The sequence below is a fragment of the Grampus griseus genome (assembly GCF_964374135.1).
Source record: "Grampus griseus genome assembly, chromosome: 12".
Taxonomy (NCBI): domain Eukaryota; kingdom Metazoa; phylum Chordata; class Mammalia; order Artiodactyla; family Delphinidae; genus Grampus; species Grampus griseus.
The window spans coordinates 42,781,340-42,804,688 of NC_139006.1; the positions used below are offsets into that span (position 1 = coordinate 42,781,340).

A 23,349-nucleotide genomic window follows, 5' to 3' on the forward strand; every position below is an offset into this window, starting at 1 on the left:
GCCGGCGCACGTGTGAGCGCCGCTGAGGAAGCGGCGAGCGGCCGAGCAGGTGTGGCTGCCGGCGGGGCCGCGCGGACTGGAGGAAGGTCCGGAGCGCCGGGGTCCCGCTGTCCAGCCGGCGCCGGTCACTGACTCGTGTGGCGGCCCCGGCGCCTCTCCCTAGCGATGCTGTGGAGCCGGAACTGCACTGGAGTCGGCTGCCGCTTGTCAAGCGTCCCCTCGCCTGTGCTCCCGGAACGGCGGCGCCTCAGCTGCCGCTGATCCACCTGGGGATGCCCGCGGGCCTCACAGAACCGGCCGGCGCCGCTCCCCCAGCTGGTGTGGGCGCCTCCGGGACCGTGACCATGGCCCCCGCCGCGGCTCTGCCAGTCCGGGTAGAGAGCACTCCGGTGGCCTTGGGCGCCGTGACTAAGGCTCCTGTCAGTGTCTGCGTGGAGTCCACGGCGCCCCAGCCGCTGCGGTCCCCCGTGGGGACCCTGGTGACTAAAGTGGCTCCTGTCAGTGCTCTTCCTAAACTCAGCGGCGGCCCTCGTCTGCCAGCTCCTCAGATTGTCGCTGTGAAAGCACCCAACACCACAACAATCCAGTTGCCTGCTAATTTTCAGCTTCCTCCAGGTATGTCGCTCACCTTTTCCGGCTTATCCCTCGGGCCGGCCAGCGGTGACACGGGAAACGTCGCAGCCCGGGATTGCGCCTTCTCGCTGGGAGTTCTAAAAAACTCAGCCAAGAGAACCTTTCATAATCTTGACTTTGCGGGGCAGTGATTTGGCGTTACAATCAAGATAGCATCTTTGAGTCCTTACTGCATAGTTTTTCTTTTCCTATTTAAAGAGAGCATCTTTTCTCTTAAGTGACACAGGAAAAGCTGGAGCAGCCTATTCAGGAGGGCCTTTGAGGCACTGGCTCTTAGGTGCGGGAAGATAAAGAGTATCGCTAAAGTTTATTTTCATATGGAGAAAGGATCAATTTTTATATCCACACGCTTAGATTACTATGTTTAAAAAAATGTTTTTAAAAGGCTCTTGTGTGTTAAGACCGAAAGTGAATTTTAAATTTAAACAAGCCTAAGTAAGTTTACTGCTTAGAAATGAATAATGTTGCTTCCCGCACAATTTTCAGATGTGTGATGATTGTAAGTAACTTTGAGTTAGAAGGAGCCCTCTCACAGGGAGCAAATGCCAGAGTTGACAGGTCAGAGCCATGAGGTGGTTATTTGTGAAGCATTGTGTGAATGCTACCGTTAATGAGCCTGTGACTACTTTTTATACTAGAGTGTACTCTGTGGGGCTGTTTTTCATGACTGAGGCAACGGTTTTGCTTTGTGATCATTTGCATATTGTAAATATGCAGAATGGTGTTGGAGTGTTCTACCTTGTTTTCTTTCCTCAAATGAAAGTCACTTGGAATTTCAGTGGGGAAAAAAAGCACGTGTTATCTTCTTTGGAAAAAAACTCTACTCATAATTTGATTATTTTCTATGTATTTTGCTGAGCAGCAATGGGAACTCTGACCCCCAAAGGTGGTAAAGAAGTGGAAGCATTTGGTTCACGTGATGTCAGTTTCCCCTAGCAAAATGAGGGTGCCTCTTTTGTACCTAATGTTCTGTTGTAGCTGTGTTTTAGTTTTGTATTGTACACGAGGTACCTACACTTAAGGCTGTGTGCACCACTGGATACATTTTCTGCTGGTTCTAAATTGTCCTCCTACATGCACTCTTATAAAGTAGCTATGAATGTGTTTCAATGAAATTACTCCTAATTTGTTAAAAACAAAATTCCTATCTAGTCAGTGAAGTTGGTTTAGAAACAATCAAAAAAGTATTCAGAGAGAAGGACTTTCAGGAGTGGAAACTTGCTGGTAAGTGGGAATGGATCACTTATTGAGGGCGTACTGTGCTAAGCACTTTTTTAAAAAATTGAGCTACAATTGACATACAACATTATATTGCTGGGCACTTTTCATCCATTATTATTTTTATACATTATTTATATTCTTTTGTTTGCTGGTCATAATAGATAGATAGCAAATAAGGAAAAAGTCTCTGAGGGTAAAGAATTTGCCCAATGCCAGACAAGTCATAGATGTCAGAGGGAATTTGAATTCAGGTCTATTTAACTCTACTCTTTCCGCAACACTGTGCTTACCACTTGGTGTGTGTACAATATGGCTCCTTGCGTAGCAATGTTAAAAGGCGATTTATAGCATTTTAGAGCCTGATCTTTTTATTACACAGAGAAACAAAAACTGAAACTTGCTAGAGCAAAACAGCAGCAAACCGGGACCACAGCCTAAGTATGCACTACACTATAACTTGTTATGCTGTCGACCATGGATAAACTCCCACAAAAGAGAGGAGATAAATTGCCTTTAGTTGTTATTTAGAGAGGAGGTGAGAAGTTACCTTGAAGAGCAGCTTTTGGAATTCCTGCTGAGGTGTGGCAGAAGAACATACTCATATTTGTGCTCTCACAGATGCACAATAAGATAACCAATACTTGAGGAATGACACAGAAACACTGATTAAAATAACATTTTAAAAAATCTTGTTCTACTTCTTTTATATACTGAGGATTAGCAGAGGATTGCTCAAGGATGCTTAAATTACATAGGAGTCAGCTCTGATTTTCCCAAGGTAATGAATACTTTAAGTATTTGATTTCTCTTTACTTCAGAATTTCCTCTGTGAACAGAACTAGTTTTTTAAAAATATGCATATGCATCACAGGTTTTTCTAGGGAGCAGGAGCTGGAAACAAAAAGGGGGGCATTGTGAGGAAATGAAAGAAACTGTAGCAAAGCCCTGAAGATTATTCTGTTGAATATTTTTGGTAATCTCTTCAGTCTTCTTTTTTATGAATTTGTGGGATTTAGACCAGACTGTGGCTCTTTCCGTTTTTGGTATTCTGTGTCTCTTCTATAATGTATTTCAGAGTGATGAGTAAGGACTTGATTGCTTCTTTTATGTCATAGACTGTGCTTCATAAATTCTGCTTCTCAGTCTTACTATACAGAAGTTTGTGAAAAGTTGCTTGTGAAATGGTTCTGGTCCTTTTTCATCAACTCCTTCATGCTGAGACATGGTATAGGTTTTGCATTTCTCAAATTCCTGAATTAGTTCCTGGATAATCTTCGTGGTTCTTGTTTCCACCCTAGCTTTATCAAAGGAATATTACATGATCATCTGCTCCCACAGTTGTAACAGTGCTCCTGGACGTCATGAAATGAGAGGCAATTGTCTTCAGTGCTCACCATATGCGCCCTCCACAGTTTGGATTTCAAAGGCTGTGAAGTCGCTTTAACTCATATTTGAGTTAGAAAGACTCAAAGGTTGTGGACCTTAAGGCATTAATAACAACTACTACCAATAACTTTAAAATTCATAAATTTGCTCATATTGTCTCATTTGATCCCTTTAACAGTCCTGCAAAGTAAGTATAAGTCTCTCAGTCCACAAACATGGGATACCTTTCCATTTATTTAGATGTTTAATTTCTTTCAGCAACAGTTTGTAGTTTCCACAGTATTGCTTTTGCACTTATTTTCTTAAATTTATTCCTAAAGTATATTATTTTTGATGTTATTGTAAATAGAATTTTTTTCTTAATTCCATTTATAGTTAGTCATTGGAAATGTATAGAAATACAGTTGATTTTTTTAAATTGATCTTGTATCCTCTTCCTAGCTGAACTTGTTTATTAATTTTAATGGCTTTTTTCGTGGATTTGTTTGGATTTTTATATAGAAGATCATAATATATGTGGATAGTTTTAATTTCTATTCTGGATGCCTTTTATTTTATTTTCTTGCTTAATTTTCCTGGTTAGAACTCTCAGTATAATGTTAAATAAAAGTGATAGTGATTGTAGGCATCTTTGTCTCATTCCTCATCTCAAATGTTCCTGATCTTAGGGGAAAAGCATTTAGTCTTTCACCACTAAGTATGGTGTTCGCTGTGGGTCTTAAACCAACCTTGCATACTGAGATAAATATCACTTGGTCATAGGGTATAACACTTTTTAAATGTTGCTGGATTCAGTTGGTAGTACTTTGTTGAGAATTTTTGCATTGGTATACATAAGACATTTTGGTCTCTAGTTTTCTTGTGATGTCTTTGTTTGGTTTTAATATCAAGGTAATACCGACCTTACAGAATGAATTGACACGTTTCCTCTTCTGTTTTTTAGAAGAATCTGTGAAGGATTTATTTTTCCTTAGATGTTTGGTAGAATTCATCAGTGAAGCCATCTGGAACTGAGCTTATCTTGTGGATACTATTTTTGATTATTAATTCAATCTGTGTTTGTTAGAGATCTATTCAGGTTGCCCATTTTCTTAAGTTAGTTTTAGTAGTTTATGTGTTTCTAGGAATTTGTCCATTTCATATTATTTATCCAATTTATTGGTTTATAATAGGTCATAGTATTCTGTTATAATCCTTCTTTCTGTAAGATTAGTGGTCATATCCCCTCTTTCATTCCTAATTTTAGCAGATTGAGCCTTCTCTCCTTTTCTCTTAGTTAATCTAGGTAAAGATTTGTCAATTTTGTTGGTCTGTTCAGAGAACCAACTTTTGCTTTGATTTTTCTCAGTTGTTTTTCTATTCTCTATTCTATTGATCCCTGCTCTAATCTTTATTAATTTTCTTTCGTCTGCTTGCTATAGTTTTTATTTTGCTTTTTTCCCCAATGTCTGAAGATAGGTTAAGTTATTAATTCAAATAATCGTTCTTTTATTTTTTTTTGAAATGCAAATATAATAATGTCTCTCCTACTTGAAATACTTCAGGGCTTCCCACATCTCCTCAGATCTTTTTTTTTTTAATATATAAATTTATTTATTTATTTATCTATTTTTGGCTGTGTTGGGTCTTCATTGCTGCACGCGGGCTTCCTCTAGTTGCGGCGAGCAGGGGCTACTCTTCATTGTGGTGCACGGGCTTCTCATTGTGGTGGCTTCTTTTGTTGCAGAGCACGAGCTCTAGGTGCGCGGGCTTCAGTAGTTGTGGCTCGCAGGCTCTAGAGCGCAGGCTCAGTAGTTGTGGTGCACGGGCTTAGTTGCTCCGTGGCATGTGGGATCTTCCTGGACCAGGGCTTGAACCCGCGTTCCCTGCATTGGCAGGCGGATTCTTAACCACTGCGCCACCAGGGAAGCCCTAATCCTTCTTTTAAAATAGAGGGATTTACAACAACAGTTCACCTGTGTACAACACAGGTTTGAACCGCACAGGTCCACTTATACTCAGATTTTTTTCAATAAGTGCATACTATGCTACTACATGAGCTGCAATCAGTTGAATCTGTGGATGCGGAACTTCAGATATGGAGGGCCAACTGTAAAGATACATGCAGATTTTCAACGGAACAGGGGTGTGGGGCGTCAGTACCTCCAACCCCCATGTTGTCCAGGGTCAGCTGTATAAATTTTCCTTAAACACTACTTTAGCTGCATCACATAAATTTGGGTATGTTGTGTCTTCATTTTCATTCATCTCAAAGTATAGTCCAGTTTCCCTTGTGATTTCTTAACTGACCAACTGGCTACTTAGCAGTAATTAATTTCTACATATTTGTGAGTTCCCCTAATTTCTTTTTGTTACTGATTTCTAATTTCACTCCATTGTAGTTGGAGACCACACATTGTATGATTTCAGTCCTTTTAAATTTATTTAAACTTGTTTTATATCCTAGCGTGTAGTCTATCCTGAGACTGTTCCACATACACTTAAGAAGAATGCTGTTGCTGGGTAGAGTATACTATTGATGTGTTTTAGGTATGGTTGGTTTATAGTGTTGTTCAAGTATTTGATTTCCTAGTTGATCTTCTACATCTATCTATCTTATCCTAGACATCTATCTTTCATTGAAAGTAGAGTGTTGAGGTCTCGCAAGTATTATTGTTGAATTCTCTATTTTTTTCCTTCGTTTATGTCAACTTTTCTTCATATATTTTGGGCTTTGTTGTTTGGTGCATATATGTTTGTAATTGTTAAATCTTCCTGATCCATTGGCTGTTTTATCAATTATAAAGTACCCCTTTTTATCTCCAGTAACACATTATGTTTTACTCTATTGTCTGATATTAGTATGGCCACTCCAGTTTTCTTATGGTTGCTGTTGGATGATATGTCTTTTCTGTCCTTTTACTTTGACCTTTTTAGTGTCTTTGAGTCTAAAGTGTGTCTTCTGTAGGCAGCATATAGTTGAATCCTATTTTATAATTGGGTGTGACACTTTTTGCCTTTTGATTGGATTATTTAATCCATTCACATTTAATGTTACTGATATAGTTGGGTTTAAGCCTGCCATTTACTTTTGTTTCTATATATTTTTTTGTTGTTGTCCTTCCTCTGTTCCCTCTTTCCTTTGCATTAAGTGAATATTTTCTAGTGTAACATTTTAATTCCTTTATAATATTTTTTAAGAATATATATATTTTGGGCTTTCCTGGTGGCGCAGTGGTTCAGAGTCTGCCTGCCGATGCAGGGGACACGAGTTCGTGCCCCGGTCTGGGAAGATCCCACATGCTGTGGAGCAGCTGGGCCCGTGAGCCATGGCCGCTGAGCCTGCGCATCCGGAGCCTGTGCTCCACAGCAGGAGAGGCCATAACAGTGAGAAGCCCGCGTACCGCAAAAAAAATAAATAAATAAAAGAATATATATATTTTTTAGTGATTGCTCTTGGGTTTACAATATACATCTTATTAGAATTTACTTCACATTTATATTAACTTGTTTCAGTCAGATGTAGAAACATTTTTCCTATTTAGCTCATTTCCCTCTTTTTTATTTTTGTGCTATTATTGCTCTACATATTGCATCTAGATATGTTACAAACCCAGCAATACCTTGTTATAATTATTATCTTATGTAATTATATGTCTTTTAAAGATGCTGACAGAAGAAAGGAGCACAAGGATATATTTGTAGCATTTGTTTTATTACCTTCTTATTTACCATTCCTAGTTTTCTTCATTTGTTCCTATAGATTCCAGTTACCATCTGAAGTTATTTCCCTAGTGCAGTACAACTTTGCTCCTGACCACTTTCTTTGTGTTATTGTTCACAAATATGTTACATTTCTAATATGTTATAGGTTCAAGAATACAATTATATATATTGTTCTATATAGTTGTTTTTTAAACCCATTAAGATAAAGCAGTAATATGCATATAAATTATATAATTAACTTTACCAGTGCCCTTTTCATGTGAATTTGAGTTACTTTCTGGAGTCTCTTGTTTTCAGCCTGAAGAACTTCATTTAGTATTTCCTGTCTGGTTTGTCTGCTAGCACTCAGTCCTCTAAGGAGGATGTCTTTTTTTTTTTTTTTTACGTTTTTATTGGGGTATATTTGATTTACAATGCTGTGTTAGTTTCAAGTGTACAGCAAAGTGAATCTGTTTTACATATACATATATCTACTCTGTTTTTAGATTCTTTTCCCATATAGGCCATTACAGAGTATCGACTAGAGTTCCCTGTGCTATACAGTAGGTTCTTACTAGTTATCTATTTTATATATAGTAGTGTGTATATGTCAATCCCAGTCTAGGATGTCTTTATTTTATCTCCTTTTTTGACAGATATTTTCAGGGAATGTCTGATTGTTGGTTGATAGTTGTTTTTTTTTGTTTTTTCCCCAGCAAGTGGAATGTGTCATACCCCTGCTGTCTGGCCTCCATTGTTTCTAATGAGAAGTTAACTGTTAATCCTATTAATGCAGGACTCTTGTACATTTTTCTCCTGGTGTTCTCAAGATTTTCTCTTTGTACATTTTTATCATATTGTGTCTTGGTGTGGATCTCTTTGCATTTATCTTACTTAGAGTTTGTTGAGCTACTTGGATGTTTAGATTATTTTTCACCAAATTTGGGAAATTGTCAGCCATTATTTCTTTGAATATTTTTTCTGTTCCTATCTCTCTCTCTCTCTCTTTCTCTCCCCCGCCCTCCTTCCCCTCCCTCCCCCGCTTTTTCTGGTACTCACATTATGCCTACGTTGGTGCGCCTACCATTGTCCCACGTTTCTATGAAGCTCTGTTCATTTTTCTTCATTCTTTTTTCTCTCAGTTCTTTGGATTGCATAATCTCTATTGAACTATCTTCAAGTTCACTGACTTATCTTCTGTTCATTCAAGTCTGCTGTTAAGCCTCTCTAGTGAAATTTTTATTTCAATTATTGTACTTTTTTTTTTTTTTTGCGGTACGCGGGCCTCTCACTGTTGTGGCCTCTCCCGTTGCGGAGCACAGGCTCCAGACGCGCAGGCTCAGCAGCCGTGGCTCACGGGCCTAGCTGTTCTGTGGCATGTGGGATCCTCCCGGACCGGAGCATGAACCCGTGTCCCCTGCATCGGCAGGCAGACTCTCAACCACTGTGCCACCAGGGAAGCCCTCAGTTATTGTACTTTTTAACTACAGAATTCCTTTTTTTATGATATTTATTTCTCTAATGTTATTCTCTATTTGTTGAGATAATCATCATCATATCTTCCTTCTTTAAGCATGATTTCCTTTAGCTTCTTGACATATTTATAACAGTTACTTTGATGTCTTTGTTAAATCTAACATCTAGTCCCTCATAGGTGGTTTCTGTTGCCTGCCTTTTTCTGTGTCACACTTTTCTTTTTCTTTGTATGTCTTGTAATTTGTTAAGCAAAACTAATATATATATATATATATATATATTTTTTTTAAAGAAGATGTTGGGGTTAGGAGTTTATTAATTAATTTATTTATTTTTGCTGTGTTGGGTCTTCATTTCTGTGTGAGGGCTTTTTCTAGTTGTGGCAAGCAGGGTCCACTCTTTGTCACGGTGCACAGGCCTCTCACTATCGCAGCCTCTCTTGTTCCAGAGCACAGGCTCCAGACGCGCAGGCTCAGTAGTTGTGGCTCACAGACCTAGTTGCTCTGCGGTATGTGGAATCCTCCCAGACCAGGGCTCGAACTCGTGTCCCCTGCATTGGCAGGCAGATTCTCAACCACTGCGCCACCAGGGAAGCCCCAAAACTAATATAGCAAGTCTAGATACTGGTCTTTACTCCCCTGAGTGGGTTATTGTTGTTTGTTTGTTTATTTTTTTAAATGGCTGTGTTATTTTAGTGAAGTCTATTTCCTCACAGGGTACAGCTTTGGGCATAAGCACAGCCACCCTGGGATGACAGTGGTTTTAGCAGGGCTCTTTTTGACTGTTTCTTTCTCTGATCTCTCTGTTAAGATTTCTGCTTCAGCTGGTGTCATGCATAGCTGTTAGGCTCCACTCACTGCCAGCCAGTTACCCTCTTGTTTTCAACAGTGCCCTAGAGCCTAACTTCCTCTACAGTCTGATTCAATTAAATGTGGACTCCTTTACAAGGGTTAGTTTTTGAGGTCATTGCTTGAGGTTCTTACCCCTGAAGGGCCCTTCTTAGTTGTTTCTTTATCTTGTTCTCTCTGATAAACTGGAGATATGCCTGTGACTTAGCTTATATCTGTCATGAAGATACCAGAAACCATTTAATTGTTCTGTTGTACTTGAGAGTGACCTTAGCCTTGACCTTTCCCACACTCTGTTGGAAATAAAGTCAGTTTCTTTTGGGAGATGTTTGGAGCAAGTACCCAGGACTGTGGCATGTTTCTTTCTGAGTGATATCCATGTTTTAGAAGTGGGATACTGGGCATGGTGGTAGCCTCTGGTCTTCTCTGCTTACCTCTTCCAATGTGGGACCTCCACCCTATGAAAGAACTGGGGTGAGGGTGATTGGGCCCCAAGTATTCTCTGAGCCATCCCTGGGGTAGAACCTTCCCTTTCTGAGTAGGGATGGGTGAAACAAGAAGCCTGGAAACTCTTGGATGCACTTATTTCAAATTTGTTCTCTTCTGTATGCAAGTTGGGGTGGCAGAGATCGGAAATGCTAGTGGCCTGCTTCTCCCAGGGAGATACCATAGCCCTCAACTGGGAGTTTGGGAAAGACGGAGGCCTTATGTTGTCCACAATGCCTGAACTGAGAAGGGAGAGGGAGTGGGTCATGGTTCAGATGCCACAGATTCTTGCTGTTCTGAGTTTTAGTAGATTCTCTTTAATAATTGTCTAGTCATTTTCTGTATGCCTTAGGGCATTTCCAAAGACTTTAAATGGTTGTTTTTAAAAATAATTTTCACGTTATGCTTGTTTTGCTGGGGAGTGGCTTTATTGAGCTCTTCATGCTGCCATTCCAGAAATGGAACTCCAGCTATGAATATTCTTGTTTGTACCTCCTACTTACATGGACAACAATCTCTTTACGTTAGAAATACTGGGTTAGAGGGTATGCAAATTGGAACCAGTTTGGCACAATGTAGAGTTGAACAAAGCAGTTGTACCAAATTACACTACCAGCCTAAAGATGTTGAGAGTTTTTGTTGCCACACATCTCTCTAACACTTAATATTGTCACTGGACTTCTTAATTTTTTTGTCTCTAGGTAGATATAAAGTGATATCTCACTGTGGTCTTAATTTACCTTTCCCTGTCACTGGTATCTGTGTTTCTTTTTTGCATTTTGGATATTTGTTCTTTGAATATATGTGAACTAAAATTTTCTCCATTTTTTTTTTTAGTTTATTTATTTTTAAAAATTTATTTATTTTTGGCCGTGTTGTGTGTTTGTTGCTGCGCAGGGGCTTTCTGTAGTCGCTGTGAGCAGGGGCTACCCTTTGTCGCAGTGCGTGGGCTTCTCATTGTGGTGGCTTCTGTTTGCAGAGCACAGGCTCTAGGCACGTGGGCTCTGTAGTGTGGCGCACAGGCTTAGTTGCTCCACGGCATGTGGGATCTTCCTGGACTGGGGATTGAACCCGTGTCCCCTGCCTTGGCAGGTGGATTTTTAACCACTGCGCCACCAGGGAAGTCCCCAAATTTTCTCCAATTTTGTGGTTTGTCTTTTTACCTGAAGATGTCTTTTGCTGAACAAAAGTTTTTAAAATATAGTTGTATATATCAAACTTTACTTATTTAAGAAATTTTTCCCTATCCCAAGTTCAGAATGACAGTTTTCTACATTGTCTAAAAGTTTAAAAGTTTTTACTTTTTATCCTTGTATCCTTAATGCCCTTGGGTTTTTGTGTATGGTGTGAAACTTTTCATCTTTTCCATTAGTTAATTGAGCAAGCCCTATTTATTGAATAGTAGCTCTTTTTCTCACTGATCTGCAGTGCTTTTAGAAAAATTTGATATGACGTATCTGCGGGCTATTTGGGGTCTATTTGGGGGTTTTCTATTCTACTCCATTGGTCAGTTTGTGTAGTCTTGTGCTGTTACCATACCGTCTTACTGTAGCATTATAAATAGTTTGATGTCATGAGGAAAAGTGTTTTGCCTTCTTCAGGAGTATCTTGTTCATATGTTTAGACTTTTAATATTTTAAATAGCGTTGAGTGACAACATTTTTTCCATATTATGTATCTTAATTAGTAGACATGGAATTCAGTATGTACTAACTAACCACTTATTCAGAACACTTTATAGCACTGAAAGAAGGGGAAGAAGAATATGTGATGATTATACTTCATTAGCTCACATTTTATTTTCTTTTAACTATAGGAACAGTTTTGATCAAAAGTAACAGTGGTCAGTTGATGTTGGTATCTCCTCAGCAAGCTGTAACAAGAACCGAGACCACAAGTAACATAACTTCAAGGCCAGCTGTACCAACGAATACTCAAACAGTCAAAATCTGTACAATGCAGGTAATGTACATTAAAGTTTTTTTCATCCTCCTCAGTTTTCATATAAATTTGTATGTATTTGCCAGTAAAAATATAGAAGAGATGATTCTGCTCGACTTTTTGAATTAAGCTACTTTCTTTGAATATGTTAATTTAATCTAGGTGTTTGGTTTTGTCGTTTGGCAAAACTAGTAAGTTAATCTTCATACTCAAAGATTTTGTCGTCCTCAAGGGGATGTTCAAAGGGCTATGTGCATCTCTAAACGGGAAGAAAATAGCCATTCTGCTTCAATTTTAATTTGTGGTAAAACATTAACACTACAATTTATAATATTCTTTTTTATCCATATCATATAGGAATTACCTTTAAAAAAATTAGAAATCTGCTGTAATATTTCATTAACTTGGCATTGTTAGAAGATGATTTATTTTACATACGTGATCATCTTTCTAGGTAACTAAAGCTTATCCTGTGTGTGCCAGAGTTAAAAAGTATATTTTTATGAGCATCTTTCTTTGGTTAAACAGAAAATGTGGAATGTAGTATAGTATTTTCTTGATGAAGCAGGCTCATCCTAATAAAAAGTTTCATTGTATTCTGTGGTAATATCATTCTTTGCCAGTTTCCCCCAACCCACTCTCTCATAATTTGATTCTAGGTTCTCAGCCAGTCATTTTCTTTATTTCTGTATCTGTCAATGATAGCTGCTCCTTCCCTTTCTTATTTGCTATGGGTTGAGGAGATAGGTTAGCAGAATTTTGTTTATAATAATATATTAAATAAGAATCTAAGGGGGAGGGGCAAGATAGAGGTAGAAGATTAAGAGATACAAACTACTGTATATAAAATAAATCAGCTACAAGGATATATTGTACAACACGGAATATAGACAATCTTTTAAAATAACTATAAATGGAGTATAACCTTTAAGAATTGTGAATTGACATGTTGTAAACCTGAAACTTATATAATACTGTACATCAACTATACTTCAATAAATAAAAATGATAATTATGTGATGTGATATAGTTGTTATGGTGGGAATCACACTGCAATATATAAATATATCAAATCACATTGTACACCTTAAATTTATGCAATGTTATATGTCAGTTATATCACAAAAAATAAAGCTTAATGTTATTTTTAAAAAAAGACTAAAAGGATACCAACAATAGAAATGACCAAAAAAAAAAAAAAGTATCTATATGTTTTCTGTGTGAGCCAAAGAGTAAAATTCAATATTTTAATGCAGAAATACTGTGATATTTATCTGTTTAATCAGTTGCCTCTTTAGGAATAAGAAATGAGTGTCAACTGGCCAATTGACCAGTTAGGTTAATAGTAGAAAATATGCATAAAATTCATGAGGTTATAAAACCAGTTATAACAAAGAAGTTTGCTGTGGTAAAGTGTTTTGATGTTTGCCATAGTACCGATTAATTTTAAATTACTAACGCTGATGACTCTGTACTATCTCCCCCTCCCCCCCAAGAATTCTAGTTCACAGTTAATCAAGAAGGTGGCAGTGGCACCTGTTAAACAACTGACACAAATAGGAACTACTGTGGTAACCACTGTTCCGCAGCCTTCCCCAGTGCAAGTAAGTTGTGACTTGTGGCCATGTGCGCACTGGTTATTTTCTCATCTTTTGTTATTATTTATTGTTAGCTATTTCCTGAAGAGAGCAATTCAATGATATATGAGGACACTTATTAAACTGGGAGCTGTTAGAGGTATGGGAAACACAAGATGAACATGGTGTATATTCTTGGAATATCAGATTTATTTGAATGTATTAAATTAATACAAATGCATCTAATGTTCATGTGTCACAGTGTCTAGAAGGCAGGTGCTGGGACAGAATTTTGGTGTATGGGATATTTATTAGGGATTCATACCTGTGGAAGGGAAGGAGAGTAAGAGTTTGAACTAGATGCAGGTCCAATAAAGCCTCAGCCAACCTGATGGAGAGCTTTGGAGCAAGTGTAGCACGTCAGAGTTGTCCCACTGTGTGCCAACATGGTTGGATGCGCCATAATTTCCCCTCTGTGATCAGTCATAGGATGTGGACTCTCCAGGGAGAGTTGTGCTCATGGGCAGGTAATTCTCTGTAGCTGAAGCAGACTCTAAAGAAGCTGACAATTGTCGTCTGTCTAAATAGCATTCCCAACAGCTAAGATAACACAAATCTCTCTTTGTGATGGTGTATCACAGTCTACTCCTTGAATTGCTGGGATTTACTTCCTCATATGTGTTGGAAACCAGCTCTCCTTGGATTTCTATAGGTTTCTTCCTTGGAGAAGCAAAGAAGAGGTTAGTAGGATGAACTACAGTCCCCAGTGCTGCAGCTGATACCATCATTTCCTCCTCCACCATCCATTCTAGATTCCTCCCACACTCAACTACCAACTCTTCTGGATCTTAAGTGGTAGTGTGATCAGACTTTTATCCCTGAGGGATCCAAGGTCCAAATTGCCACAGTCCTTTGAGGCAAGAGTTGTGTCACTTGTCCATTTATCATCACAATTGGGCAAGGAAATACCAAGAGGCACTTAAGTGGATCACCTGGATTCACTGAATAAAGTCCTCTTGGCCTTCATTGTGTAAAAGCTACCCTACCTATTCCAGTTGTCAGGTCAGTTACCCCTGTCATGATAATGACTCTTCTCTTTCCAGTTGATCACTGGACACAGGGACCCTGAAGTGTCCAAGAGGCAGCCATGGTGTCTAGTTTATAGGGACTCTTGCTTTGTTCTTTGGTGAAAGTGTGTCCACTATTGGCAGGAATGGGAAGCACAGGATCCCCCAGTGGAACTTTGGGAGTAATGATAAGTGGAGCCGTTCATCCTTCTACTCTTTGATTCCTTGGTTCTTCATATATTTGTCCTGTTGGGGACGTAGTACCATATAGAATTTTTTGATTCAGTGAGTATGCACTAAGTCTTAGAAGATGGAGGATAGAATTCCATCTTCATAGAGTATTGTTTCTGAGTTTGCACTTCACCTGTGTTTTCTGCACGCTGTCCTAATACTTTACTAGGCAGGCAGCTTCTGGATCATGCCATATTTGATATAATCAGTGGATCCCATGGTCATGGGATCACTGTTGTACTTCCTTTGCTGTATAGAAGGTACATCTTCTTGAAGCATGTTATGTGAAATCCCATGCTGTGGATCAAACATGGTGTTTGGTTTTTCAGAATTACTTAACCGTATTACTTCCTCTAACAGAGATGGTGATCAGTTAATTAAACTGTGATTTTAAACATAGTTTTTGTTGTTGTTGTTTTGTTTTTGTTGTTTTTTTTTTGCTAATAATGGCTACCATTTATTGAGCACTTAATGTGTTGGACACTTTTTAAGTGCTTTACATCCCTCATCTCATTTCATTTCATCTTGTGACTATTCTGTAAGGAAGTGTTATCTCTATTTTATGTAGGTGAAAATCAGTTTAGAGAAGTTAAGAAATTTGCATGATTTCTGCTAATATGTAGCAAAGGGGGCATTTGAACCAAGGTCTCTATCTGACTCTGGAAACTCTATTCTTAATGACCTCTGTGCTGATTGTCTCAAACTCTAGGTTCCACTGCCCCCCTGCCCTTAGGTTATTCTGGGGAGATCACTGGGCCAAAGGGTATGAATTTAGGCCTACTGATAGCTGCTATGTGTTGTAAGAAATAATTATGTTTCTTAAAATGGGATTTTTTTTTTTGTTTTTGATCAGTCAGATGTGGACACCAAATAACACCACAGGAAGGTATATGAAAGTGAAAGAGACGTCCTATACTGACAGGTCCTAGAAGAGGGTGGCATGGAACGACATGCAGGGGGCCATATGGGAGGAGCACCGGGGCAGACTCAACCAAACAAGTGGGGATCTGAGAGGGAATGAGGACCTGGGGGCAAGTGCCTTTGTTGAGGGTTGGTATGGAGTACACAAGCAAAAGACGTGAGGGGATTTCATTGGTGTGTTTGAATGTCATTATGTCACAGTTGGGAGAGCAGAAAGGGAACTTGTGGCAGGGACCAGCCTTATCACACTGGTGCACCTGGTCACCTGGGCAAGGCGTTCACAGCCTGTTTGTAGGGATGTTGAGGCAACAGAAAAATACGAAGTTTGAAGAATTTACAATACAGTTATTTTATGAAAGGGGTTTCAACTTCCACAGTATTTTGAGTAAATCAGCTTTTTTATTGTATCTATTTATTAAAGATTTAGTACATATAGTTGTACTAAAATGGTATATATGTGTTGTTTAATTCTTTTCCTTGGGTTATTTTTCCATATATATGTCTACAGTTGCTATTTCCATGCAGGGTGTGTATAACTTTTCTTAATTTAGATTGATGCCTTTTTTAAGCTGAGTTGCTCCTTAGTGGTAGGCTAAGGCAGTAGAAATTATCAGTGAAGTTAGTGAATAATTTCTGTGTCCACTTTGAGAGGTAAAGCATCTCAATTTTAGGCATTTCTTGGAAATAAGGAGCTAGAACTTGGATGACTCTCCTTAAAAGGCAATTTAGTCTGTTTGTATACAATTAATTTCACTGACTCTTGTGTATTAATATAACTGATTTTCACAATTTACTTCACATATACCCCAGGTCTTTTTTCTCCGGTCCCCTAGACATGCCTAATCAGTGCCAGTGCAGTCTTGCGAAGCATGGAAATAGCGTTGCCTGGTCTAGAATATTGAGATTTATGATTGAGTTTAAAACAGTCCGTTCATTACGGCAGTGTGATTATATACATAGAGTAAGACCAGGATTGTGTATTTCTCCATGCCTCTTAAGAGTTGCAGGTATCTGGTAAGGTACGGGTAGTAGCTATATTAAAAAGAGTTATGAAGGACAAATTTTGTGCTGGAGACAGAATAAAATATTGACAAGGAAAGTAGGAGTGCCACAAATGCTTCTTCTACTCACAAAAAATAGGACTTTTTTCCTGAGCTCACATTTCGTTGGGCCTTATTTTGCTTCATAAGGAAGAGGGACAGTACTCGCCTGAGGAACCTCTCCCATCAGTCCTGCGAGGTAATCATAGTCAACAGCTAAAGTTCGACATTACTTTCTTAAATGTAGTAGTACAGAGAATTAGTGGTAGAGTATAAAACATACTCACTGAAAAAAGAGTATGTGTTTACTGTACATAAACCTAAGAATGTTTATTAGAAGATCTTCAAAAGGATTCAGAGGGAACTGTACAGTACTTGTCCTTGAAGAGCAGGACTAGGGATAGACTAAGAACGAGACTTCATTTTCATTGTTGTCTTTGAGATCTGTTAATATTTAATAAAATTACTAATTTAGGTATGATTTTTAATTTTACCTTTTTTGCTTAACATTTCATAAGTTTTCATCTTCATCATTAATCAGTGTTTTAAATTTCTTTCCCATTTTTTTACCTCCAAAACATTCTTGTCTAATATATGCTTCAGTCTTTCTAAAGTGGAAATTTTTTTTTTTTTTTTTTTTTGCGGTACGCGGGCCTCTCACTGTTGCGGCCTCTCCCATTGCGGAGCACAGGCTCCGGACGTGCAGGCTCAGCGGCCATGGCTCACGGGCCCAGCCGCTCCGCAGCATGTGGGATCTTCCCGGACCGGGACACAAACCCGTGTCCCCTGCATTGGCAGGCGGACTCTCAACCACTGCGCCACCAGGGAAGCCCTAAAGTGGAAATTTTTGATGTATATTTGAATTCACTTATATTAATTGTTGCAGAAAGAAAGTTTCTTGAGGGTAATAACAACCTGACCTTTTTGTGTTTTATGCCTGTAGAACACAAGTATTTAAATTAAAATGATGGTGCATTGTTCAGTTTTCTGTGTGAATTGTAAATACTATTCTCTCCCCTACCCTCAAACTTTACTCATGTTCTGTAACTTTTAGTGTTTGTCTTTAAAATAAGATTGTTGCTTTATCTCAGTCTGCTTGTCTAAATTATTACCCAATTTGCGATTTCTTATATTAAACTTTTTATCCTGCAGGTGGTGCTATAATCACACCTCACTTAATAGAGGATAGAAGAAACAACCCGAATTCTTTTCAGTGTGAAAATAAGATAATCACATTTTGTAATATTTGTTATTACAAATTACAAAGCTATTACTGTTTTTCTAATAGTCTACATAAAAGCAGCTTATCTGAATATGAGACGATCAATAGATCTCTCAGATTTATACTTAATAAAAAGCAGAATATTATAAAATAAATTCTATATTTTCTTACAAAAACTTACTATTTCAAATTTTTTTGGAGAAGTATTAATGATATTTGAGGACTACGTGCTTGGCAGTGTTTTTTAAAAACAATCCCAGGATAGTAGGTACCATTGCTGTCCTTGTTTTTTACAAACAGGAATCAGAGGGTTAGCAGGATAAAGTAACTTGCCTGAGGTCAACACTTGGGTGTTAGTGATAAATAGGTAGATAGGTGAGAATGAAACCCAGAGCTGCCAGAGTCCAGAGCTGGTAAATGGTGTTACATTGCCTTAGACTAGTAGAGCATAATATAAAAGCAAGGATGTCAAGATCCATTTGTAGTCTAAGTGTGAAATGAGGCACTCGCCATGATGCATATCATAGTAATACATCTCTCGATATCTACCGCTTTTACTTTTAGTCTGTGGCTGTGCCAACCAGTGTTGTCACAGTGACCCCTGCAAAGCCGTTGAATACTGTGGCTACCCTGAAGCCTTCAAGTTTGGGAGCGCCACCCACCCCCTCAAGTGAGCCCAGTCTCACAGCAGAGAACTCAGCCACTGCTCAGACTAGTCTTTCTCCGGTAAAGCTCTCCCTTGTACCTTACATAAATAGAACTCTTTACAAATTTTCTTCAAGTATATTTTCTAGCTAACATTTGTGAGTGTTTGTTTATACTTCTATATTTAGACGATGCTAGAAAATGTGAAGAAATGTAAGAACTTCCTCGCAATGTTAATAAAACTAGCGTGTAGCGGGTCACAGTCCCCGGAGATGGGGCAGAATGTGAAGAAGTTGGTGGAACAACTTTTGGTAAGTTGGGACTATAAAAGCTCTAAGCAGCCGTAGAACATGTTTTAAATGAGAAATAAATATTTTTAAATGAGGTTTATCTTAAGTGCATTTTTGGATAACCTTTGCTTTTGCTTATTGAAAGCTTTGTAATGATTATAAATCTTAGACTAGTAAATCTAGTCTATACAGTCGTCCCTCAGTATCCATGGGGGTTGGTTCCAGGACCGGCCGAGGATACCAAAATCCATGGATGGTCAAATCCCATAGTTGGCCCTCCCTATCTGTGGGTTCCGCATCTGTGGATTCAACCAACTGTGAATTGTAAATATAGTACTACACCGGTCCTTAGTTGGTTGAATCTGCTCATGCAAAACATGGGGATATGAAGGGCCGACTGTATTACTTTATGTTTGCTAGTCTTGCTTCACTTAGCCTAAAAAAGAGCTTTGGAGAGAAGGTTGACTACTTGGTCAAATAAAAACTTATTAGTATTTGGAGAATATTTGGCCTCATGAAAAGAGGTGGTTGGAAAAGTATTTTAAGAGCTTTTCTCCAGATCATTATGGATATTCTTTAGAGTCCACTGGTTTGTCTTGTACCCTGAATGGATCTTTCACCCAAATGTAACAGCTCACATTTGGTTGTCTGGAAAATAATTGGTTCGCTGAGTTGTATAGATTTTCCAAATGCTGACAGATTTGTTCATTAAGATATCAAAAAATCATACTTGTAATCTAACAATCGCATCAGAAAATTTTTTCAGTACAGGGAAGCTGTACCGAAGCTTCAGGATTGTGGTTACAAATTTTCCAAGGATCAAGCTCAGGATTGTGGTTACAGATTTTCCAAAATTCTAATTTTGACTTGAGAGCTCTGATTTTTATCATTAGCAACAAAAACCATCAGTTGTTTTCCTTACAGTGACAGGCTTCGTTCGTTTGTTTGTTTTTTGAGAGAGTGTCTCTCAAAATACCCCAATGTGAATAACCACAGCTGGTTTGATATTCTTTCCAGTAAATGAAAAAAAAGCAGCTAGCTCAGCTAGCAACTCAGTCACAAAGTGCTTTTCCTTGAGTATCTTACTTTGGTCTACTGTATGTATGGTTCCCATTATTTTGCACACAGTATTTTTAAAAGATGTCTGCTGAAGGGTTAAGATTTAGTAAAATTAAATTTTACTGTTCTGTGAAGGACATTTTAAAGTGGAACTGGCTCTATTTTTTTTTTTTTTTACCACACATGCATAGCAATGCAGAGTATGACGACAACTATTTAAATTTTTTATCATTGCCTTTCTTGCCAGCAGTTGCTTTCGTACCATCAGTGCAAATCTCAGCACAGTGAAAAAGGCAAAAAAATGATTAGTACTAATGTGAAAATAATTTAGACCTCATAGACCCCTGCAGTGTTTAGAGTCCAAACCAGTACGGAAGGGTTCCTAAGTTCTTTGGAACAACAGCATATCTATTATTGTGGCCTTATAATAAAATACAGTCTAACCTCAGTTAAAGTAATTTAAAAATTGAGAAAAGAAAACAAAAAAAATCCAAGGCCCCCACACCAAATAACTTCCAATTTCCTACCCTAAGAAGTGTAGGACTCCTGTGTCTTTACTTCTTAATTGTTCTTAACAGACTGTAGTACTATCACCTTATCCAGTCAGCCAGCTCTTCTCTCACTTTGCTTACTGGGATCTTAAAAAGTAATAATCTCTTCATTGTATTCTGTATGAAAAAACATCTCTATGTTTATTTTGTAGGGGACATGAAAAAACTGCCCCTATTTAATGATAGACTTTGACTTTATTACTGTTCAAAGTTTGCTATATCTACAATCATGAACCACACACTTTTCCTCTTGTAAAATATTTGTAGACCTAAAAGTGTTTTCTTTCTTCCATTCCTCAGGATGCAAAAATTGAAGCAGAAGAATTTACTAGACAACTGTATGTTGAACTCAAGTCTTCACCTCAGCCTCACCTAGTTCCTTTCCTTAAGGTAGAGTTATGTGTTACTTTGAAGAAATAGTTTGAATTAGATTACTTTAAGGTAATTTAAAATCTGAATATTTCAATATGACAGCAATTTAATGTGAAGATAGTAACAGTAGAAGAAATCTCTCAGGGCTGTTGTAATCTGTAAAGCACATTCATAATTCATATTCTTTGCATTGGAACACATTGAGAAAACAGAAGTAACATCTCATTCATGAACATAACTTAATGATTATATTATTTGATGCTTGTATTCTCAAAGATTCTTAACTTTAAAAAAAATAGTGTCTCTGCTTTGTCCTGATGACTCTTATTCTCTTAGAAGTAGTAAACCACATGGTACCAAATTTAGTGGGAAAGCTATTATTATTATTTTTCTTGGAGGGAGGAAGCTATTATTTTTAAAAATTAATTTATATTGTTAGTAGACACACTCTTCTCTAAGATTTATTGAATTAAATAGATTTTGATGGAGAACAATAACTTTGATAACAAGAGCTTTGTTTGGCAGGCTGAAAAAATATATTCCTTTTGGATATTTTGAAGCTGAAAAGGAATTGAATTGAAATTTATAAAGTTATTAAAAACCTGAGATTTTAGTGAACCAAACACTCATCCCATATATTTTGAAATAATGGAACGAAGAGTTGCCTTTAGAAAAATTTGGCTTAATTATCTAGGGGAGATGAAACAGACTTCATAGAGGAAGACTCTTTTTGATGCCTCATGAAAGAAGAGTGGGAAAGGAGATGGGGCACCACATTTTCAGAAGGCTATTAAAATAACTGGAAATTGTCCCTAGGAGGCTGACCATGTTGATTAGGAAGATGCCAATCATGTGACATAAAATGTGGCTAAAAAACTGAGAATGTTTTAGCCAGGGAAGACTTAATCTGGGAAAGGAAGGTTGAAGGGTCAGTGCAGTACCGAACATCAAATGACTAGAGGCCTGTTTTCGGGTGACCCTCTTGATTGAGAAGTTAGCTGCAGTTCTTCTTGGGTCCCTTTCAATGTAAAAGTTCTGTGAGCTGTAGGTGCTCTACGTGACACTGACAATTCTGTTTAGTGTATCTATGTTTCATACTCACTGGAGACACTGGGGGGGAGAAGGAGGGAAATAAGAAAGTACCTACTATGTGTTCTGTGCTTTGCTAGCTACTTCACTTATAATTTGCATTGTTTGGACTTAATTTTCATATCAGTCTTTCGACAATAGGTGCTAGATGGTATAGTATTTTCCATTTTGGAGATGAGAAAATTGTTTAAATTGACTTAACTTTTGATCAAACACACAGGTCTAGAATTTAGCCTGACTCTACTGGCTATGTAACACTCCCTTGAAGTTACTAAATATTACCATTAAGTACTTGCATTTTGTATCAGTTTTCTAAGGACTATTATTAAGCCTTATGTTTTTTTCTTGAGAATATTTTTTTCATATCCTTGAGAGCTCTGGAGGTTGGACTTTGCATAGGGATAAGGGATTCGGCATTTAGACTTAACTCTGGCCAGGTGATCAAGAGATAATTTAGCATACGTGTTTTTATTGTTGTCTCTTTAAGTCTTATTACTTTAACATTTCTTTCCAGTTGTGTTTTTCTCAGGTCTCCCCCATCTTAGATTTCTTGCTTAAATTTAATTAATCAAATCACTTCATTTGTTCATGTATTTCCAAAGCAGCTTGTTTTCTACCTTTTTTTTTTTTTTTTTTTTTTTTTTTTTGCGGTACGTGGGCCTCTCACTGTTGTGGCCTCTCCCGTTGTGGAGCACAGGCTCCGGACGCGCAGGCTCAGCAGCCATGGCTCACGGGCCCAGGCTCTCCGCGGCATGTGGGATCTTCCCAGACCGGGGCACGAACCCGCGTCCCCTGCATCGGCAGGCGGACTCTCAACCACTGCACCACCAGGGAAGCCCCTGTTTTCTACCATTTTTAAAGTTTGGGAAAAGAGCGTGAAAGACTTTTTGTTTCTTTCTTTTGATACTATTTATAGATATATATAATTGAAAACCTTCAGATTAAAATATTCTCAATCTATTTAAGTAAAAGAAGTAACTAGAAGGAAAGGGAAGAGAAGCAATAGTTCTCATTTGCTTCTTAAGTAAAGGCAATCTGACTGAATTTAAGTATCAAAACAAGGAAATCTTCCAAAACAGCTCATGAATTCACTGAAAGATAACCTACTAACCACCTCCTTTTTCATCTTGTTTTCTTACTCAAAAACAAAAGTAGATAAAAACCCCAGGGATGAAAAGGCAGAACCTTCTTTATAGGTTAAGCTGTTTTTATTTTTTTAGCAAGATACAAAGGTAGACTCCAACTTAAAACCCAGTCAGAAAATATTCTAGCTCAATTAAGGAAATTGACCTTCTTTCTATTAATTTTATTTTGATGTAAAGGCTGTTTCTACTCAAAGTTTGGAAGTTATTTAACAAAAACTTTTTATTTTAGATTCTGCTGTCCTGTAAACAAACTTGTAAATACTGAAGTTATGGGTGATCTATTATGGGGTTTAGATAAATACAAATAAGTAGGATACAGTGTTTTATTTTACCAAATTAATATTTGATACCAATTTGATACTGAAGTATATAAAATAAGTTTAATACTGAGACATAATAATTATGAATTGAAAAATGAAGCACTTCGGGGCTTTAAATTATATCCTGGATATTGACAGAATGTAA

General features: G+C 37.9%; 1 protein-coding gene across 3 annotated transcripts in view; it reads left to right on the forward strand.

Annotated features, from left to right (window-relative positions):
• Positions 1–272: 272 nt before the first annotated feature.
• The window catches only part of TAF4B (TATA-box binding protein associated factor 4b), a gene marked incomplete at its 5' end in the record, with an annotated part of 112,974 nt that continues 89,897 nt past the window's right edge, over positions 273–23,349 (forward strand). For all 3 annotated transcript variants that reach the window (XM_082667817.1, XM_082667816.1, XM_082667818.1), the window contains 6 exons: positions 273–615; positions 11,551–11,696; positions 13,172–13,279; positions 18,298–18,459; positions 18,567–18,689; positions 20,579–20,668. In XM_082667817.1, the coding sequence (XP_082523943.1) occupies positions 273–615; positions 11,551–11,696; positions 13,172–13,279; positions 18,298–18,459; positions 18,567–18,689; positions 20,579–20,668 (972 nt within the window). The remainder of the gene's footprint in view (positions 616–11,550; positions 11,697–13,171; positions 13,280–18,297; positions 18,460–18,566; positions 18,690–20,578; positions 20,669–23,349) is intronic.